Below are 22,993 nucleotides of genomic sequence, written 5' to 3' on the forward strand. Positions count from 1 at the left end.
TCGCGGCGATACGCTGCCACGAATAAATCCTTGAAACACTCGCTATTGATTCTCCATCAAGCTTATCCAATCGAAACGGTCTGCATCCTGCACTGTCCAAGCTGTGTATCGAATCGCAGATTATTCGAATAAAATAAATTTGTTTCACGACGTTGCTTGCAACTTTAAAATAAACGAAGCAGTAAATTCCAAACTCTTCTCCAAATTATCTTATTAGCAAAAGTAACACAAATAAATAACGGGCACCGTAAATTGCTAAGTCGAAGAATTTGAAGATTGTACTCTGTAACTTTGAGTATGACAGCCGTGATACCTAGGACGTGAAATCTGAAAAGAGAATCAACTTGGAGGAAAGATGAAAGATGAAATAAGAAGATAATGGATAAAAATAAAAATAGAAAAGAGGACGAAAAGTATGCGCGACCGTGTTTTACTATAATTAATAAAATTAGTTGAGAAGAGCTTTTATCGAGACATCGCAATTTAGTTTTTCCTGGTAGAATATCCAGCGGTGAATCCCCTGGTTCGTTGGTCGCGTGTGAAGCCAATCGTAATGTAGGAAAAATATAGTCAAACGCAAATACAGAGTGTGAAATAATTTTGACGTTATCGCTGTGAATTGCGTGTTTTCAATTCCATTTGCTTTGCGAAGAAGATATTCGCATGAGAAGAAAAAATATGTACGAATTAATACTCCTAGTAGGTATCCTATCTTAATTTGAAATACACAGAAGCCAATTTGCGAAGACACAGCCAAGCCAATAAGACACAGAGTCGATAAAAAAAGCAAAGATAAGATGCACGGCAAATTCAATTGCAATTTTTTATATTATTGGTGTATGTACAAGTATTGCTTGGTCATCTGATTACTCCTGTAGGAAACTGGCTGATAATTATACGTAAATTGTATGCGTGTTGCCGTTGTATGCGATGATAAGGTAATTTATTAATTTGCGGCCGGAAAATGTATTCTAGCGATCTAAAGATCAGAATGAAACTTATATACGTGGCATATACCTATACCTATATCTATACCTATGCCTATGCCAACGTTACTTACATCAAACCTTCTAAACCAATTATACGTACCGTTACGCCGTAAATCGTGCTTTCTAACACAAAAGATCGTTTGTTTAAAGAAAAATAAAGGAGACAAGAAGAAATATAAATACATGGCATTAAATAAATAAATACAAGGTGCATAGATTGCAATAAAAACGCAAACGTAAGTGAAGAAGCATGTGTATCGTGCATATATAAGCGATTTTATATAATGTTCTCGCCGATCGTTCATCGTTCATCGTTTAATCGTCCTCGATGAATTACCTGATTGACTTGGCGTCACGAGATTCTCGTCATATCCAAGTCATAGTTCGCGGCACGAACCAATGGAAATGAACGGCGGGAGATGAGATGGAGAAGAGAACGTGTGCGATACGAGGAAGAGTCTCGCGGCGAATGAAGTCGATGCAGGGCGTCGCGACGCGCGCCACCTATGAACACGTTACCATAGGATTGGCCGGGTCATCGAGACCGGACGTTCCAAGTATACGGAAAAGAAGAACCAGGAAATGAAACACAATGGCGAATATAACAGCGTTTTTTCGTATAGCGCTCGGATATAACCACGTATACAGATAGGATTTCGATTTTAGAGAAACGAAGAAAAAACGCGTATTTTCGCACGTTTAATTTCTTAATGAAAAATTCATACCAATCTTTTGCAAGTCGCTGCACAATCTAAGCATAAAAGTGGAACGTAGGTATTTCCTTCGGCGAATTAAGTGGAATTTTCACAGTATACGCGCAACAAGGTAATCGTTAAATTATTCAAGCCTAGGGGAATTACTTGATTTATTATTAGAGGCGCAACTTGGGAAACTTTAAACGGAGTTGCTTCGAGTTTTTAGGCATTGTAGAAGAGAGATTTTTGTCGCTCGAAATGTAAGAAAGTAATTTTGGAAAATTTTTTCTCTTGATTTTTTGTCATACTTGACCTTATTTTACCTATCGATGTTAGATATTCTCTGGCACATTTCTCTTTTCTCGTAGATTAGCAAATAATCAAGTATGACGTAGCTGATGATTAATGAGATACGGTACGAGAGATACGAATCACAGTAGCAAGGAAAGCATTAGGGAACCTTGAGCGCCCGTCACCGTCGCGCCGACTAAAAAAGTTGCTCAAGGTCAACATGAAATCGTTCGGTGATTCCCTTCGAAACGAACCTCTTCGAGTCATCAAAGACTCGGAAATTAGAAGATACTGTTAATCGTCAAATCGCGCAACGTGGAATTCACCAGCGAAAGTATCTTGTCGTTGGACGGAACGTAAGAAATTCATACGGGCCAATACGGAGGAGGAAAAGACTTTTCGTGGAAATGACGTTTTCACGGCACGAACGCAAGTGACAGATATTACGTATCGTAGTTAATTCTTCGTTTTTGTGGTAATTGGTTCTTAATTCTACCGGTCTACCCGTTCCAATCGCTCGTTCTTGACCGAATCGGTAACAAGCCGAATTGGTAACAAGCAAAAGCAGCGTTCATACCGTTCCGTAGCTTCGGCCAAAACGTACGATTCCGTCAGAATCTTAACCGACGATCCATTGATTTTATCATTTTCGATTCAAAGTTTCCTCTCCTCTTACGTCGCATAGCGGAAATGCTCGCTGTACCGTAATTATAGACTTAAACAGAGTTTGTATTCCTTCTCTTTTCTATACTTTTCGGCCGATTCTTGTTTCCATATTAACGATATTCTCTTTCGTATTTGCTTTCGGTTTCGATAAATTCGAACGCGAAATTCGAAGAGAGGTATTGCCAGGTAATCCAGTTGTTTCATATATAACAACCTTCTTTGCATTTCCTTCGTAAATATTTATCGTGCAGGTTTATCGAATCGTTTCGGTAAGAAAAATCCTTTGAACGACACAAGTGCTTCTTATTCATCGCTGACGTTCAATCGTGGAACGGACTCGAACTCGACGATTATCGACTTTTACGTTTTACCGTTTTACGTTTTACGTTTGACCGTTGATCGTTTCGTTCATTCGCTAGTCGTTTACCTCGTTTACTTATTTAGTTTGCGCCTCGACCACCGGGATCGATACTCTGGAGCAACGACACATCGATCACGTAAGCATGTCGCGTGAATCTTGCGTCGGTCGTATGTATAATATTATCGTCGCATCGAGGAGACACGCGGTCGTTAAGTAGTGCAATCGTCATTCGCGTCAATTGTTTAATATCGAGGTTCCAAAGTACGGAAACGAAAACGAAAGCAAAATGCGTACAACCATCGAAGAGGATAACTATATATCGAGTCATTCTGGCAAGTTCAAACTATCTTTATAAGCTATGTTTCTAAGCGTTTTAAGCGTTTTAAGCGACAACCACGGAGAAAAGCACGACACGCTTATTGTTATTATATATTTTAATTATTATTATTTAATATGTTAATTGTCCACAGATATGAGTTTTCCAAAACTTTTAAAGTTTGAAACTTTGACGTTGAAATGAAAACGTCTTGTGGAAAAATTCTATTCCACACGTTCGACCTATTTTCACACGTAGAACGACTTGCTGCTAATCATTTATTCTGTCTGGATCGGAATCGGTCGTGTTCGAGCATAAGCTCGTTAATCGATAATCAAAAACTGGATTTTCTCGAAAACGAAGCGTCATGCGGAAAAAATGCTACTTGGACGTTTCCAATTTGTACAACGATGATTAATTGAGGGTGATTTAAGAACAAAATAAAATTGTGAAACAGGTGTGTGCAAATATTCCAATACGATAACAAACCATCTTTATGTGTTGCAAGTCACGCCATTTTCGTGAAAGAACTTTGCGATCTGTGGTTTTTTTTAGCGATTGTTTCCCATTTACATTTCGCTGCTGTAATAATCCGTACTCGTAATAAAATAAATTTTCACGACAAGGCACATACGAATACTAAGGTGTCTGTTGGTCGACTGGAAGCGCGCAGTGTCTTCCACGCAGTGTCCCAGTCAGGCATGCTTTTCATTATTCAAGAACAGTATAGCACTTATACACGTATATGTATACGCAGTATGTCGTGTCATGTGAAGAAAGAAAGTAACGAAATTTTCTGATCAGTGCGACCGACCGATCAAGCCCGAATTATTCGTTTAAAGGAGACATAATTTAAACAAAGATGGGAAAATCGGATTTGAAAATTTGTTTGGCATATGCGAATTCGACTAATTAGGAACTGACTGCGAGTAAACGGTCGGCAGTAGATTATTTCACATATGCGCTCACGCGAGAAAAAATGAAAAACGTAAAACACAATTTTTCCTCAAACCTCAAGTTTAAGCCTCGAGTTTCGAAAAAGAAGAAAAAGAAAAAAAAAAGACAAAAGAATGGAATTTAAACGCGTTACGATAAGAGAAACGGCGAGATTTGAAAATCTGTCGTGTCTCGATTAAAATAAAATTTCTCTCTTTATGTTCGGTATCCGTGCTTTATTGCTGACTCGGGACAGTCATTGAATCTTTTGTTATACGAACGAGCCTGGAATTCGATATCGAATCACCAATGTAGCGCAGGCAAACGAGTGGCTTAGTTAGACGTTGGACATTGTTTGCCTGCAATTGTAAACCTTCTTAAACGTAAAGTTATATAATTCTAATAATTGGTTAATATTATTTACAGCTGAACGCATTATAGTGGAAACGTCGATCGACCTTTCTGTCTGTGATTCGTGGACAATTCACGGACAAATACCAGCGCGATTGGCACAGCTGCTGACACAATGTATTTTGCGAATCGCAGGGACAAAGTTAGTCGGTATATCGACGTGTTGCGCGATCGATCATGTCGCGTAAAATCATTACTGACACGATGGACAAACCGGCGTTGATACTTTCCTTTTTTCTCTTCTTCGCTTCAGCCGCCTCTGCCAGCGGTAATTATAAAGCAATAAATGTTTATATCTACATTTTTATTCGCGCTTTATATATTTTTCTTCTCAAATAGTTAATTTTGCACTGAAAATAGATACGCGTACAACGGAGCTCAGTTGCAGCGGTCGTGCTTATTACAACGTGACTCTGACCGCTTATTATCCCGTTTTTGATAGTGACAACGAGTTTGACTATTTGGATGCTAGAACGAGGAAACTGAGGAATCTACAGGTTTGTTCTCGATCAGAGCGTCGTCCTTATTTTTCCAACCAGTACGATATTTGTTCTTTCGTTCTTCGTTATATCGTTATCGCGTACTGGTAACTATCCCGTGATCAAAGGAAACAGTGATATCGTTACTCGTTTCGTTATAGGATTATCTGGATGGTCGTGCAGAATTTGTGACAGTCTCCATGGACCTGGATTCCGGGATACCATATGGCACAAAATTGTGCATTCCCGAATTAAACGAAAAATTCTTACGGCCAATTCCGCTTCAGGTATAGTAGATTTAAAGACTCGGCAGCCTGTTCTCGTTACGACACGATCGCGTCTCGTTACGACACATATCTTTCAGGCTAGAGACAAAAGCCGCTACAACGACGTTAGCAGGAATTCGCCCGATTTCTCTCACGTGGACATTTGCGTTAGAACGGAGCAAGATACTTACGATAATTCAGTGAATGGTATCGTAACGCTTTACGTGCAATCGGTAGAAAAATGATTTCATGAAAATTGCGAGGAATCGACGAGACGCAACGTCTGAGAACTGCGATGCGAACAACGTTTACTTCTTTTCGAAAACATGTACGATACAGCGTCTAAAATAAATCGATTATGCAACGATGCTTTCCGTCGAAGAATTATCAGATCGACGACCAGTGAGGCCACGTTTGAATCAGTTGATAGAGACTGTCGCCTGGACAGGAAGTTGACGTCGTTTGTCGATGGCCAAGCAACGTATAGTTCTCTTGTATTTTCCCAAGCGTTACACCGTACTCGATCAAATCCTTAACTGCCTTTATCGCAGCCGCGCTTGGATTATGACCTGTGAACATTTCAATGATAATAAATCCCATAAAAATTGTAATTCTACCATTTTGGATGGATTCTATTAAAAGAGACTTTAGAGGATTCGTTGGATTTTCTACGGTAAAAGTTGCGATACGCGTTACGCGATAAACGATAAACGATCAACGTCGTGTTACTTACTAAGACAACGACAAACAAACTTACCAACAAAATTGCCAATCATGCAAATTCCGATGCTCTTCGAATTGTAAGGTGTGGAATGCGCACCGTGTTTGCCCCATCCTCTTCCTTCGTAAATGTTTCCATCTTCGCCAACCAAAAAATTGTAACCTATGTCCTTCCAGCCTTTCTGGTTCATGTGATGGTTCTAAATGCATTTAATAAATCAAAGAAAACCGTTATATCGATTGGAAAGGAAGCCTCGGCTGGATCAACGGTCCAAGGCTTCGGAAATTTTAATCCGGCCCTGAACCTGAGAAACGAAATTTTGAGAATGGAAATTTGTTAATTATATTTCGGCAATATAATTTCTTAATTATATTGTCGACGCTAACGGTTCGTTTAAACTCTCCGTTTGTCAAGCGGAAAAGACTGGTTCAATCACCTGAAAACTTCTCACTCTGGCTTGACAAATCGCTCGAGTCGTGCAACCATCAGTCGCTGAATGATGAATTATAACGAACGGGGCAGGCTCCTCTGCGAGATTCCTAAGGGTTGACTTTGGTGCGTTGGCTCCCCATTCTGATCTTGATATTATACTTGGACGTACTAAATGTCGAGGAAAATTGAAAAATTCAATCGATATCGGAAAGCGAAGTAGTAAAACAGTAGGTAATACCGACCATTTCTCCGACAATGTTCTATTCAAATGGAAATAATCTATTTTAGATTCGTCTTTTTTGTCTTCTTTTTAGTTAGTTTCATAGATACGATAGACACGTTCGGTGACAGATGCGTCGTGCGATAACGATTGAAATAACAATCGAAATAACGATTTCCGTCGAAGGATCTAAGCCGGATATTAGCTTATTGTTAGCGGCTTATTCACCGACAGTGTCATCGTATTGGCTTAAAAATAATTAATTAACATGTCCTCGAATCGTCAGCTACCGATTAAATAATGATAACGATAAGGCGACGATAAACGAACGTTCTTGACATTACGGGTCGACATGCTATAAGCAATAAGCGCAATCTTCTTTCATATCGCTTACAAATCTTTTTTATAGAAACACGGATAAAAATGATTGGCGACTTACACGAATATTGCTTTATGTAGAATAAATATCATACTCTACTTTTCTCAAGCAAGCCTAAGATAATTAAGCGGAATTTCGTTAGTAATCACGTTCGTTGGATTTAGATAGCTGGATAGATTTATAGCGTTAGAAAACGATATCGCCGGTTCGTTGAACTGAAATAAACATTTGTAAAACCAAACCAACTAAGAAAATTGATTATAGATTTCGATTGGAATCGAAATTCAGTGAAATAGCCAAATCTTCGAATAGGATTTGCGATCGAAGCGAGCGTTATATAATTTGCTACGCTATATATCGACTTCATGCAGGTCTAACCGAAACTTATATTTACAGTCCATATTTTGCAATTGCTACTTCTTTTCACTCGAGAAAATCGATCGTAATAGAGAAAAGAAGCACGAGGATGCTACACAATTGCGAATATAAAATTTCCTCGAGTGGAAAACGCTGAAACGATTCGAAGAACACGTCGAGATACTTGCACTATTAATCGGCACTAAGCGACGACACGTTGCTTCGATGGTATAATTTTCAACGATTTTCAAGGAACAATTTATTACCAGGCGTCTTATGCACAGCACAAAACAACACTTGACAGTTGGCGAGTAGGACGATCACCGCTATTAACTTTGTCATCTTCGTTCACAGAGATCTGCTAACATTGTGATAAATGCCGCAAATATATACGATGCAGATGGTTGGTTTAATTTGTTGATCTTTGACCGTCTCAGTAACGGGGGGGGGGGGGGACTTCCCATTACGTGCTTAAACGTCTTCAACGTACGTTTATCCATAGAGATCGATTTAAGGCTTGCCTTGTCAGTTTCGAAATAAAACACAATAAAATAAAGTAAAAACGAAATAAAATAAAAGAAAATAAATAGGAATAAGGATAAAGAAAATAAATGGAATTAGGATCAAGTTCTCAGAGAATGTAAAGATGTGTTGCGTATATACGGCTCTTATAGGTGCTGATTCGATTGATTTGAAATTCAAGTGATAATTTGTCGATTCAGCCAAGAGGGTTTTCCGTAGAGAGCGGTAAATAAATGTCATCGATATACGAGTATTCCAAGAATAAAATCAATTCGATGACGAAACTTTTGTACTATACTTGACTTGTACTTGAAAGAACAATTGGATCGCGATAAAGATACGGTCAATTTCTTATTCTCGCGATGAGCATACTATGCAACAAAGAAGTGAATTTTCCTGGATCCTAGGCCATAGGTTATAAAGCGAAAGAACGTAGCTTTTCGACAAAATTCAAATAACAAGCAAGATAACTGACAGGTTCGTTGGACGCTTGAGTTGAGAATGGGCAAAGCTCGGAAGGAGTATCGCTGCTGCGAGAGTTCCCCGTTTTTCAATGTAAGATTTCGCACACAGTTTCGCTTCATCTGTTATTAGCTTTTGGAAATTCCCATGGAAATTTCGTAACAAACGAAAATGTTTAGCGACGTCTCGATATAACGTTCAGGCTCGATATCTCGATCTCGCTTGAATCGCACTTAGTTAAAAGCACGGATAATTAGTTCGTACACGTTCCTAACGCGTAATTAGAATGTAAACGAGTTCCGAAAAAAACTCACTTTCTCGGCGGAATGATCTTCTTAAATCATTTTCCTGTTTACGCGTGTTTCGCGAGTTATGTCGTGGGAGATTTCCAGGAAACGTGAAAGCGTATTGCTTTCTGGTAAATATGAAAAACAGTAAATTTGATCGAAGATCGATATGCTTTATTTCTTATGCCAATGTGAAAAATTACAGGTCATATGGTCAGTGGAGTAGTACTATATTATAAAATACCGATCGATTCGCAATTATTTTGTACTAAAGTGAAAGAGTGAAGAAGCGAGAAAGAAGATTACGGATGAACTTGTCCCTGATAAATGATAATATTTATTATTATCTATTATTAGCGAGTGGCGCGTTTAACATATCGTTGTTATTATTTGTTGTATTTTTCAGCAATATGCGGGAGAACAGCGATAAAATTTAGTTCACGGTATATAAGTCAGCCGTGTATCGAAAACGTTTATACCGCATTATCGTTAATTACATCTTTCTTCCATGGTATCGCATAAATAGTGTAAATTTGTTTAACGTAATGAAACACGCGATGAAACAAGATTTTGCGATCATTTATCATACACGTCAAACGTAAACTCGGATATATATATATATAAATATATATACGAAAAATATATTTTATTTTCAAGTGCATTAGCTTTCTTTCTTCTTGCTCGCGATATTTTCATTCGTTCAACGGTAATCAACGACAATGTTGTTCAATGTTTCGGCATAGGATGGTCAGTCCAGCGTGGAAATTTCTGAACGTACTTGTAAAATTCATTGCCTGGACAGAGAGTATTCCTGGCTTGTCGATGTCCCAGCACGTGATAATCTTCATTGATTTTGCCAAGGGATACTCCGTAACTGATCAAGGCGTCCACCGCCTTCAAAGCTACTTCATTGGGAAGAATATCTGCAAAAATTATTATCGTTGCGTGCACTTAGATCTACGAACTTGGTTTTATCCAAATAAGTCTATGATTTCTACTTTTTGCTGCTTCTACTACTGACTCGATCTTTCGAATTTCCATATCCATATTCATGACACTCGACACTATTCGCACACCTTAGCATTGAAAATATACCTAATTAACATGGATCTCGATATAACGATTGCGTCTGTTGTACAATCTCGAAATTCTGTTCAACGTTAGATGGTAAAATATGATCAAATCCACCGAAACTATCCGTTTTGTCGTTTGTACGAAATTTATATTTTATATTTTATATTTTATATCTTATATTTTAATTTATATTTTAACGAATCCAACGGAACAAGTGAAATCTAAGCAGGGATTCGCTTTAACCATGAAATGTAGCGACGAGTACTATACTCTACGTGCCGTACGCATTTTCCACTTTGCAAATTTCGCATAGGTGCATAGAAATGCGCGCGGTCTACGCATGTAGCATGTTTCGTCCTAATTCTTAATGCGCTTGCTTATTCTATTATTTGTTTAAGAACGTTGTACCTTTGTTCGAATCGCACCACACTCACCACTAAAATCACCGATAACACATATTCCGATGCTCTGAGTGTTGTAACCAGGTGCATGCGCCCCGACATAATCCCAGCCTCGACCCTCGTAAACGTTGCCATCCTCGCCGATAACGAAGTTGTAACCGATATCGAACCACTGTCTATCGTCCATATGATAATTTTGGTAACTCCTTACGATCTCAGAGCACGCTTTCTGATCGTAACAGTGTTTAGCTATGCCTCCGTGATGAATGACCACGTAAGGTGTCGGCGTCACTTCCAACGGCACTCGATCAACCGGTGGCCTGGCTTGCCACTCCAGCCTGCTCACGATGTTTGGCACCGCTACGCAATTAACGTGCTTTTCAGTATTTGCATTTCTCTGGCGAAACTCGATCGAAAGATCGGCGATACGGCACGGCGCGAGATTATCGGTAAAACGACTCGACGATGCAAAGTCGTTGCTATTCTCTCTCTCTTGCTAGCTAGTTCCATGTCCATATGGGTATATTACGTTTTGCGGTGACAATCGATTTCAAGATTTCTTTCGTTTAGGTTGGCGCGCGATCCCGCGCGAAGTAAAATGCTTCGTATCACGGAAAACACGACGAAAAACAACAAAAAAAAAAAAAAAAAGAAAAAAACAGAACATTGCGACAAAAAAGTAATTTGACCTATTAAGAATTGTTTATTTTGTTAAGCACTTGCACGTTTGAGTCGATGATTTGTCGCATCGAAACTTTGCTCAATTCTTTTTCGAAGAATAACTTGAAATAAAGAAATGGAGAACGGCTGCTTACCGGTTTCGCTATCGATATTAGTTTGGCAAAATGGCAATGCGAGGGCATTTTCGATCGAAGCGAGCAACATGGAAACGTACACCGCAAATGCTAAAGAAATAGGCGACCCCATAATACTCGATACCGCGTTAGCTCGTAGTTAAAAGTCTAACTGAATGGGAATGGTGAAAGAGCGTCGGTTCTTAAACGAAAAATTGTACGCGACTGGGAAGCCCCTCGGACGCATATGTTGGGTCTTTTAATCCCTTCCTTTCTCTAGATAGTTGTATCGCGAAACGAGTCATTTCGAAACGAATTCGTTGGAGCCAATAAACGAAAAAGTACATCGATCCGTAATCTGTGATAGGTAGAAAAATCTAAAAGATAAAGCAACGTGAAACGTTACTGCGATAAGATTGATTGCTTGATAATTGCATTTTTACTTACCTGTATTACCTGTATTCTCTATTATTATCTACATATTATATACAACTTTCAATCTGACGATTCGCTGAAATATTTGACCGGTTAATACGAATTTGTCGTCGGTGATGCAGCCATTCGCCAAATACAAAATTTGTATTTAGTCGAAAATACAGCGAAAATACGCGTAAATCGTTTCTCTGACCAGAGGATAGAATTCTCAATGCCAAAACCATTATCTAATTCTTAATCGAGTAATACAAGTACTGGTGTACGAGAACGTACTGGTGTACTTTTAGCGTTTTACCCGTGTTTATTGCGAGCGACGAGCTTTTTTCTACGATTTTATATCAAGGGAAAATGAAAAGTTCAGAGTAGAAAGAAAAAGAGTGTCGATCTAAAAGAGCGTGCGTATGTTTTCAAAAGAAGCTTTTCAAATATTGCTATTTTCCCGCAGATGTCGCCGCATTCGTCGCAAAATCGTTAAATTCGTCTGTTACTTTACCGGTATATGATACATTGTTCATTTTCATTGAATAAAGCGAATATTTATTTACACGTATATACATAAATATCATAATACGATAAATATAGGTTTCAGGAGGAAACAACTTTCCTGGTACATACGTTCCAATTGTCGGAAATTTTTTGAATCCTTTGTAGGATGCTGTTAGGAAATATAAAAGATCGTGTATACTCGTTGATCAACTATCGAGCATGTTCGTTGCTCGAGGAGATTTTTGATGTACGTTATTGCGGCCATGTGGCAGTCACGATATGGAAAGACACGAGTATTCGACAGTCACAACTGGTCGAATGCCAGAGTCACAACTGGAACCGCGGCGGAATAGGAAGAAGACGATCGGTTCTCGGCGATATTCCATATTAAATATCCGAGAACGAGGATTCGCTTGCGGAACTTTGGACCGGAACTTTGGAGCAAGCTGAATGACCGAGTTATTCGGCTAAAGTTATTCGAGTAAAGTTAAACGCGCAGTTAAACGTTGATTTTTTGTTCTATTCTTGTAATTTGTCGAACTTTCGGAAAACTATTTTGTAATTACTTTAAGAAACATCGGAGAGGCAGAAGGGTCCGTCTATCGATAAATGTTTGAGAATCGGTTTGAACAAATAAATAATTGCCGAAATAATTCTACGCAGAAATCGCGAGAAACGATTCAGTTTTTGCGTTCTCTTCGACGTACTCTTCGATTATAATTACCCATATTCTATATAAATCTTACGCTTGTACATTTTAAAGTACGAATCTTTATGTAGGACGTCACTTTATGGCTTTCACACGTGACTTTATGGCTCGTCACTTGTCCTTTATCTCGAACGAGTAATCCAAAGTAAGTTATCTTGCTGCAATGGGAAATAGACGTTAATCGTTTTTACACGTACACGTTGGATCAAAGTAGAAACGTGGGATGCGTACCTGAAAGTAATCCTCGATTTCTTGAAGCGTGCGATTTTTCGTTTCCGGTAAAGCAACGTAAACGAATATTGCCTCCAAAAGGGCGGAAATGCCAAAAATTGCAAAAATTCCAGTAATGCCTACTGCGTCTCTTACCTGTTTTAACGATGCAAACGTTATTGGCAACAATTTCTTCCGATATTTTTACGCGTATACAAATAGAAATATTATGTTGCACATAATATTTCTATTACGGACCATTCCGTGTCGTGTCAATCATTTTTCCACTTGATGTCTAGGATTTTGTGAAAATTTCAAGAAAAATATATTTATTATATTTATTAATTTGTCAACGCTCGAAAATCGTGGCTGAGTACGACCGCAGACGACTGTTGTTCTCCGATAAATTTAGAAAAATCAAATGTCCTTACTACTAGAAACGTTTCGAACATTTCAAACATTTCAAAAGCGTCATTTACGTTCAAGTATCCTTGTTTGCCATATAAATAAATTATCAAGCGTTAAATCTTATATAATCGTGGACGTACCGCGGGGAAAGATTTTGTAACTATAAAGATGAATAAGTTGAAAAAGAAGAAATTGCAACCACCGCCGATTCCTCGAGCCCTTTGAGGAAGTAACTCGGCAACCATTAACCCTGGAAATGTCATCAGTCCCATGGAGCTGACTGCCACGTAGGCCAACAGAAGAATACCAACAACGTAAACCTAAAATATACGAATCCGATATAACAGATCACATTACTACATAAATCTCTAACATTTATGATAATTAAATAAAAATGTACACTCACGTCGATAGAAGATTCTTCCTGAATCAATAAATATCCTGCGAGGACTAAGGAAGCGAAAGCCGTGCCCACGGCAGAAAACATTCCTAGATATCTCCTATTTATTTTCAACAATAAAACACTCGCTATTGAACTAAACAAGACTCTAGTAATGGCCGTAATTACCGCTGCCAAATAGTTATTTATCCTGTTACCACCTGCGTATAACAAAATAGGTATACATAATCAGATAATATAATATGCGTAATTAATATAATAGTAACGTGGAATGTACAAAGTGTATGGGATAAAACCGACGTATTTCTTATTTTCTATCGATTACACTGTCCAACGAATAAAATTTGTTCTCTGGTCTACGATATCCACTAGATCCGCGTGATCCTTACAGAGTTGCTCGTTTCAAACACAAAAATTTTCGCTCGACAAACACGAGGAGAATTTATGCGAACGGTCGAAAGATCACGCACGATTGCGTATACTTGCAATTATTCTCTTTAAATAGCCGTGAAATGTTTAAAGGAAAATTTTTTATTTAGAATTGCTGCACAAATTTGCTACGTAATGGCAGATTTCGTAGACGTTCTTGAAAAACAAACACACCAGAGTAAACGTGGAATGAAACTTAAAAAAGAAAATTAATTAACCGGTAACGTGTGTATCACAGCCGGTTCAGGCTGCTCTTGGATTCTTCGATACTAATCGTCCAAGTAATCATTTCCCCCTTTAATCGCCCCCTTTAATCATTTTAGGCAAACAAATTTTTAAGCTTTGCAACGCAAACGGTTTTTACGGTAGAGTGGAAATGTATTTTTCGTGTTGGTCGCTTTTGAGACGAGAAACTCTATAACGATGATAATAATGAAACTGTACGATGATCTTATCGATCGCTTGTGTCGTTCGCTTATTAGATATTCTAGAAGAAAATTCGAATCGATAGCGTTACGAAAGCATTTAACCATTTGCTTTACAGATTAAGAAGTTGTTAGTGTTTGGTATTTTCTATAAATCATGTCTGCTGTATATTAAATGCATAACGATTCCGTTTACCGATATCTTCGACGAGATTTACTGCATAGAAAACGATGACAAATGTCCCACTTATTAACTGAAGAATATTAAAGATATTGATGATCGTTAGTGGTTTCAAAACACTAGGATCGAGCAGCGTAGAAACGACGGAAGAAATTTGTCCGAGCCGTGACGTCGTGGTCGTAGCCGTCCGTGCTAAATCCGTTTTCATTCGAGCTTCCAATATTCTCATTTCGGCATCAACCTTTCGCAAATATAAACGTAATTTGTAAAAGTCAACTTTTCATCGTAAATTCATCATTGGCTTGCCGCAAGGGACGCGACACGTCACGTGGCGTGACATTGCGAAAAGTAAAATAAAGTTTGCCAAGAAATAAGTAATCGCAAATGACAAAAAATGACTAATCATTCAATTTTATAAGTAATAAAATTTATTATTCAGGCTTTGTTAATTGACTGTAGGAACGAATAGTTATTGGATAAAACGACCAGGCTCTCGTTGTAGAAACCGTTTCGCTAATAGGCTCGATTGCTGTACATATCTAACAATAGAGGGTTTTTTAAATGTCATTTTCCCAAATGGCAAACCGACGATACGCTTTGCAAATACACTGATTATCACGATAAAACGAATTTCTTCGACTTTCGATAGACTTTCGATTCCGTGACTATTTTACAAAGATATCTATGCCTACGTATACGTATTGCACTTACCTGTTGCACGTTACCTCCTCTCAACCACAGCAAGGCTTTTCTCGCCTTGTCAGGTTTCCTGCGTCTTACGAGCCAAGCAGGACTTTCCGGAATCAGGATTAACGCGATCAGTGCTGTTATGGGAAGAACGGCCCCGCAAAGAGCCACGATGTTCCACGTAAAACAAGCTCCTAACGCGTAAATGATGACGATACCGAGGCAATAAAAGGTGAGCGTACTTCCTGTCAGAAATCCACGAAGCGTCGAATCAGCCGTTTCACCCAGTAACACCTGTCAGACACGATTCCGTGATCAATGTCTCAAATTTCAAGATAGATGGGCTAATAATCTTAGAATTTTTAAATTAACAAAATACCAAAGAACGAAAAAGAGGGAAAAAAGCATAGATAGATTTGTACGGTAGATTGTACATTTACGTGACGCGAATATGACAACTAATAGATTGATAGATACGTATATTTATGTAATGTGGGCAAAATATAAACAGAACGAAACATCAATGATGATGGAATAAAACTCGAAGGCCAATCTATAAGTAAAAAGTCATTGTGCGTATTAAAGTTAATTATTAATGATTATATGATAATTATTATTAATTATAAAAATATTAAAATAAAAACAATTTGTCCATCGACGAATTCGGCTGAAGAATGAAAAGTTTGTTACGCAATTGAAAAGAGAAACGATTGATACTTCCTACCTGAGCTGGTACTCCCATTAGGCCGACACCAAAACCTAGTACAACTCTTCCTATCAAAAGGCAGGAAATGTTTTTAGCAAAACCTATGACGAACCATCCAACGAACAGCGGTACTGCTGCAAATTGTAGAGATCCACGCCTGCCGATCTCATCCAACAATGGGCCGGACACCAAAGATCCGACAGGCGTTGCTAGACTATGAACCGAAGCTGAAACATAAATAGCAAATATATGCTTGAACGCAAAAGAAAAATTACATTTTTGCCGATTACTCTTCGACGTAGTGGAGTTTAAGCCACAAAATAAGCGATTTAATCGTTCTCTCGTAATTTGAAATAATGTCCAACGGTGTATTGATTTCAGTAACTGATTAAGTTACTGTTTAAGTTAAGTTACCGAAGCGAGCTCGACGAGGAAAGAAGTAGCGGGCAATAGGAGAAATTCGTGCGCTACGCGGGATTTTCGTAGACGGATCCTTCGAATCCCAAGCCGAGTGTACAATCTTGGAATAATGAAATTATGAGACACGAACGTAACAGTACCCTGTGTAGCGAAATGACTCATCTACGAATACAGTGGGAACGATATACCTGTGTACCAAAGTTCTGTACGCAAAATGTCAACGATCCCAAAGAACACGCATCGCGGTCATACGGAGAACTCGAGGGACAAACGTCTCAGAGATTTTGACGCGCTTCGTCTTTCACTATGGACGGCGCGAGTGGCGAGTTCCCTCGATCGAACGGAATAACCGAAATAGTGGTGATGGTAATTTTCTGAAAAGTCAAAGTCTGTCGAAAAGACAAGGTAGGGGAATGCAAACATCTAGGAGATTGGAGGGAAAGAAAGCTGCAGAACTGCGGGAGACGCGTGGCAACGGTTCGTATTATCGAAGATCGCGATTCACCGTTTTGCTTCGTAGTATGTAAAGGTTCAAGATGTTACGAGATCTAGCGTTATCAAGTATCATCGAACGTAATTGAGAAATTTATTTTGAAACAGGTAGGTACCTATCCAGGATCCAAGTTGCCGATCAGCGTACATCGTACCATTTTCTTCAGCCAATTGCGGTAACAGAATTGCACTGTAACCAATTGGCATTCCTCCACCGGTTAGTAGCAATAATACCGCACCAGATACCAAGCACTAAAACACAAAAAAGATGTTAAAAAAAAAAAAGGAAAAAAACATCAAAAACATTCAGGAAAATACAAAAGTATACTTTTAATATGTTTTGCCATGACACCTTTGGATCTATTTCGTTCGATAGTTGCCAAATTCTCCAATTTCTAATTTTTCTGAATATTCTAAACTTGGAAAAAAAGAAGAATTGGAAAAGGAGAAAAGATACGCGTTTGAACAACTTTTTCCTATACACGTGCGTGTATAACCGGCAGTGGTCGGCTCGGTTTTCGAGTTATAGGCAACGATATCCCGTCGTAATCCCCTTATCGGTGCGTATTAATCTATAGAATATTCGCCTCGCGATGCATACATATGCATAGGGATAAGTTGTTCACAATGTTGAACTTTATAACATATTTGAAAGTCATCGAAGTCCGAGGTGGCTTTTTTCTGTGAATACACATTTACCTAAACGAAACATTTTTCAAATAATCAAAAGTGATGTTTGTTACTTGTTTATTTACTTTGAAATGGACTCAAAGGTATCATGGAGGGTTTCATCGTTTTACTGTTATCGTATTATCATCGATAGCGTAATAATACTATGCTATATTATAATACGTTAATATACTATGCTATACTATATACTTAATATACTTAGTAAATTATCACTATTATTATTTATTTACATTACTATCTCTTTAGTTAACTTCTATATTACATACATATGTATATATGTATGTTATGGAGAAGAGAAAATGACTTTGGCTTGGAACTTGGAAGGAAATGCTGGTCGATAAATAATTACCTAGTATGTAAAACAGTATATTTATATTATTCTTATCGTTTCGAGTTTTATCCGACCGTTTACTTTTCAAACTATTACAAGTAATTCTTTCTGTACGTCGTACATTTTATTAATAATACGTGTTTATTAATGCACCTCACCTGTGCGAATATACCTTTGGAATTTGACGAGTAATATATTATGTCACATTTTTCGTCCAAAGTGCTATCTTTATCGCGAGTATTATTATTTTCAATGTCTTCGCAAACATTGCCAATCTGTATTATCTTTGCATCGTAATTGGCTGCATGGTATCCTAACATTGAACGTTGTTCTTCCCTAAAATAGCAGCATTTGACAAAGAAAGGAAGAAATCTTTTTAAATATACCATAATTTTTATTATATCGATGATATCGTCTTTCAGCCTTTTTCTCTAAGTAGCACAATTTTACATTTAGAAAATTATACGAGTTACAGCATAACACATACATGTACGTATACTTATAGTTTTATAGACTACGTAATGCAGCTATCAGCTACACGCGTGAGCAAGAAGCTCGTACACGCTTCACTTTTCTATAGATATAGACGATAACAAAGTTAGACATATCATATCTACATGTTCAAGTTATCCTACTTATTGTCGACATTCATTGAAAATAACGAATTTTCTATTCTACTGTTTGTCTTAACAATTTACTGTTTAGAAGAAAAACGCCGAAAACTAATAGCATCGGCATCCTGGATGTAGAAAGAGGATGTCTTGGTTAGAAGATATCACCATATAATATACGATAGACGAGTTACGATGGTTACGATGAAAAAAGATGAATAGATTAAAAAGAGATAAAGATAAATGCATGTAGGAATTGAAGCATACACAAGCGTATACACGTATGTACTTGGTTGCGAAACTTGCAATATTGAATTACAGTTAGATGCGATAAAATATAGAAATATACACGTCCAATATTTTCCAATATTTGATACATTGCTCTGTATACTCAGCCTGTTGAAATATCGAATTAGTTTTTACGCGCGGTTATGATTTGTACAATGGTACGCTTGAATGTCCGTATAAGCGTAAGAAACTTATTATTCTATAAACACAAGCATAGAGATATAAAGACAGACACATAGAGATATACGTGTATAGCTTATTATACCATATACCTCTATGAACGGTATGGGTAGAAGCGACAAGGTCAACGAATACAATGAAAATTGATTACATATTCGTTGTAACGTAAACTATGTTTCTACGATGATTGTTGCTCGAAATGCATAATACAGCGATTTAACATACCCTTCTGGCGGCGCCATACCGAAGCAGGTTTAAACAAATTCAAACTGTTTAATATCGATCTTTGACGATTCTCACGATCAGTCACTTCGCTAATTAATAATTCGATCACGTGATTTAATAACTTTGCGCTTTGTTGCTTCTTATTTGCCTTCTAATTTTCCTTAGTCTCCGATATGTTTGACTTGGCATGAAATAATATTTCGTTAATGGAAATCTTTGATATAAATGACGAAAACAGTGATTTTCACTTAATAAGACACGTTTACTATGTAATGCATTACAAGAAAGTAATGTTGTCGACGTAATCGTCGTGTTTTTGCTTCTGCGCGTTCTATGTATTTTGTGCATGTCGTAGGTGTTAGTTTCCAAGCTAATTGTAATTAAATATTTGGATAAAAGTCAGATGGAGTTTCAACGGGCCACTTCATTCAGTTTTTAGATACTCGATTTTAGATTCTCGATTCTAGACTCTGCACTCATCGAACTCGCGCCGGATGACCTTTGATCGATGACGTTCCTCATATACATATACATGTATATATATACATTTGAACGTTTACTTGAAATTTTTGCGCTACTTTACTTTGAAACTTTTGAGCTACTTTACTTGGTAGTTACCTAACTTAGAGTTTCCACAGTTTCGTAAGACTTTGTTGCGGATTAAAATATATCTGTTTGGTTGGTGCAATAAGTTGCAAGTTTTTTGATCACCGTGGCTGTGAAATGCGAAATCCATCTTGACTCTGGTACTTAAATAATTCTACGACTTTCCTTTCGTAATCGATTCAGATGCTGCCGATAAGCTTGTAGAATTGTTTTAACCTGTCCGATTTCGATGACTTGTAAATGCGTCGTAAAGTTTAACATTTCAAACAACTTTTTCCTATACATATACAACCGTCGATCTCTTGATCGAGCTTAGTTTGCGAGATGTTCTCTAAAAACTGCACATATCGCTACAGTGTATTTCTACCTATAGTTGTGCATCTATGGCTGCGTATGCGTCGCTATTGGTTGCCGGCCGCTTATCTTCCGTCCATAAACGGAAGTCGAGCGAGCTTAAAGACTTGGAGCAGAAAGCGCGTATGCGAAAATGTAAGAAATATCTGTCATAAGTGGTCTTCGATTTGGCACCCTCACGACGCCCGAAACACATCCGTAAAATCAGAACAATTATTCTTTTCGTAAAGTAATATCATTTGTTTATTGTTTATTACAATATTTATCAATTATTTATTCGCCTACTATTCGTATAATCGGTCATTATTTCGCGCAAGCGTTACCGGCCGCCTCGCGACGACCGCATTGCATAGTTTAACCAAAAGCCAAACCCGATACATTGATATTCGTTTTTGGTCGAATTACAAGTTGCAAAAGACATTCCTCGCAATCTCGCATATACATTGTATCGTTGTGCACGGTGGTTTTATGCTCGGTTTTATGCTCGCTTGCAAAGCGAAGAAGCGGAGCGGCAGACAGAAAACGCATACGCTGTCACATACGCGCAACTATAGGCAGAAATACACTGCATACATGTAAATGTATATTCACGCATTTGCGATACAATGCAAATACTAGGCGAGATATTCAAATATCATCGAAATCGACGCTGCTTAAGATCACGTAATCTTAAAAAAATATCTATGTATAATTGATATGTCTAACTGAATTCTTTCTCAAGGAAAGATAGAAAGCAAGCAAATTGAAAAAATACGAATGGTCAAGCTGTAGCGTAGTTTTACTGTTAAGAAATCAAATATTTCCATCATAGAAAGGATCTCTGTCTCTTTTAACCGCCGCTTATTACCACTTTACGAACGTAAGCGTATATAATAGGGACCATTCTATATATTCCTTGAACATGCTATACCGATATATACTTATGAAGAAATGTTACGCAAGAATGATATATTTTGTTTGCCATTTGATAGAAAATAGATATGTATTTTAAACGTTTATGTTTTCAAAATAACAATTATTATCACTTATTGTTAGAGGCAAAGTTTTCTTTTTCATTCTCACACACCCATCGCTGCAACTTTTAGTACTTTTACTTTCTCATCTTCGTAGTAGTATTGTATTATTGTAGTATCCCGGGCAACGTTTATCGTAATTGTAGAAATTTTCCAATTACTATGAGACGAGGAATGGAACGATAGTTCGACACCATCGAGAGAAGAAAATTCAACTGGTTTCAAGAAATAATTAACAAATTCGATAGTTCCACTGTGCGTGCATACGTAGTAGAAAACCGATACGGAACGGAAATGCGATGAACGATAAGTAAACGATTCGTTAGACACGCACCGGGTCTCGTTTGCCTTGGATCACGTTGGCTCAACTGAATGAAACATTCCACCATACGCGCTCTTATAAGCCACTTACTTCGATTAAATCCCTTTCTCGGCGTTCATCGTGGGCACACTAGACGGCAGAGCGACCATTATCTCTAAGTGGCTTACCTTCAGCAGGAAATATCCGGTCAGAAAAGATCAGTTTCAACTAAGATCAACGGAGTGGCAGTGATTCTATATGAAGCGACGAGTCGAAAAAATAAAATAAGCTTTTTCCATTCAGACTTTCGTACGGATCTCATTTTTCTGTATACGTACGCGTGTTGATAGCCGGCCAGCAGTTGTTTTATCGTATTTTAGATGCTTTCGAATAGGAACCTACGCGAACCTGATCGATCACGACAGAAACGGTCCGTCATTGAAATAAAGTATGATTTTATGCGGCCATCAAAAACGAACCATCAGATGCCGAGTTTATTCGTCTGATGTTCAATAACCTTGACCCGATATTCGAATAACTGACTAGCAAGGCTAACGACTCAACTTGACCGATTACATTAAGGCTACTTCGTGCTCGCGGTCAACCGTATAAACGATCTTTTTTTTTTTTCATAGAAAATGACCTAGAACGTCAACTACTTCGTAATACAGGTAGTGAAAGTACACCGAGATACAATCAATTTTCTTGCATAGTCGTTCGAGGCATAATTATATATAACATTAAATAAGAACGAAAATCGTTTGTACGATTAATAATTATCTCATAGATTCTATTAAGAATCCTATAAGATTTCGAATTTGAACTTTGTTTTTTTTTCTGTAGAAAAAAAAGCTCTGTAAAACTCGAGTAATTTAATTTTCAACAATACGTCATTTACATTTCTATCTATTCAGGGTAAGGTATAATTTCAAATGTTCTGATTTGATTCAGCAGAATCGTAGAACGGGATAGATATCTTTTAGATTTAGAAGATAGAAAGAACTTTTATTCACCAATGATGTGCAACATTGCGTGTACGTAGATTTTTCTGCTTGTGTATGTTTCTTCTCTAGAAACCATCCGATAGATACCGTATACTGTTACTGAATATTGTTTAATAATTCAATAATATTGGTCGCTTTTTATATCGTAAAAGTTATCGTAATCCATCAATTTGATAAAAAATCTCGTTATAATCTGTCTTTCGTACACGTTTTGTACACGATAGAAGTAAGTGGAAAGTAAATCCGCATTCGCGGTCAGGACACGGTTCGCCTTCCGGACCTTCTACGATTTCAAAAACATGCACAGTGAGCCTGACTGTGTACACTTTATGTGTATATTTAT

The 22,993-nt window shown here is 37.8% G+C and overlaps 3 protein-coding genes across 5 annotated transcripts; 1 reads left to right on the forward strand and 2 right to left on the reverse strand.

Annotated features, from left to right (window-relative positions):
* Positions 1-4,395: 4,395 nt before the first annotated feature.
* LOC117233575 lies at positions 4,396-5,837 on the forward strand. The gene is made up of 4 exons (XM_033494008.1): positions 4,396-4,933; positions 5,026-5,162; positions 5,306-5,431; positions 5,509-5,837. The coding sequence occupies exons 1-4, from the start codon at positions 4,843-4,845 to the stop codon at positions 5,653-5,655; spliced, it is 501 nt and encodes a 166-aa protein (XP_033349899.1). The 5' UTR covers positions 4,396-4,842; the 3' UTR covers positions 5,656-5,837.
* Positions 5,702-11,332, reverse strand: LOC117233578 (peptidoglycan recognition protein 3-like). Its single transcript, XM_033494011.1, is given in 7 exon segments — positions 5,702-5,979; positions 6,168-6,330; positions 6,568-6,731; positions 7,786-7,868; positions 9,506-9,713; positions 10,299-10,625; positions 11,081-11,332. Coding segments are annotated over 7 exon segments (1,239 nt in total). The 5' UTR covers positions 11,193-11,332; the 3' UTR covers positions 5,702-5,797.
* Positions 11,333-12,689: 1,357 nt separating this feature from the next.
* LOC117233573 (facilitated trehalose transporter Tret1-like) lies at positions 12,690-21,673 on the reverse strand. 3 transcript variants are annotated; one of them, XM_033494005.1, is made up of 10 exons: positions 21,403-21,673; positions 18,227-18,404; positions 17,164-17,299; positions 16,154-16,362; positions 15,454-15,723; positions 14,758-14,983; positions 13,714-13,907; positions 13,448-13,627; positions 12,921-13,055; positions 12,690-12,847 (listed from the first exon to the last, which is right to left on the reverse strand). In XM_033494005.1, the coding sequence occupies exons 2-10, from the start codon at positions 18,386-18,388 to the stop codon at positions 12,812-12,814; spliced, it is 1,548 nt and encodes a 515-aa protein (XP_033349896.1). In that variant the 5' UTR covers positions 18,389-18,404; positions 21,403-21,673; the 3' UTR covers positions 12,690-12,811. The 3 variants fall into 3 exon arrangements, with proteins under 3 accessions (XP_033349896.1, XP_033349895.1, XP_033349897.1); XM_033494004.1 differs by lacking the exon at positions 21,403-21,673 and adding an exon at positions 19,373-19,553; XM_033494006.1 differs by lacking the exons at positions 18,227-18,404; positions 21,403-21,673 and adding an exon at positions 19,373-19,553.
* Positions 21,674-22,993: the final 1,320 nt, after the last annotated feature.

The sequence above is a fragment of the Bombus vosnesenskii genome, unplaced genomic scaffold, assembly GCF_011952255.1.
Source record: "Bombus vosnesenskii isolate JDL3184/JDL3185 unplaced genomic scaffold, Bvos_JDL3184-5_v1.1 scf7180000013297, whole genome shotgun sequence".
In the NCBI taxonomy this organism is placed as follows: domain Eukaryota; kingdom Metazoa; phylum Arthropoda; class Insecta; order Hymenoptera; family Apidae; genus Bombus; species Bombus vosnesenskii.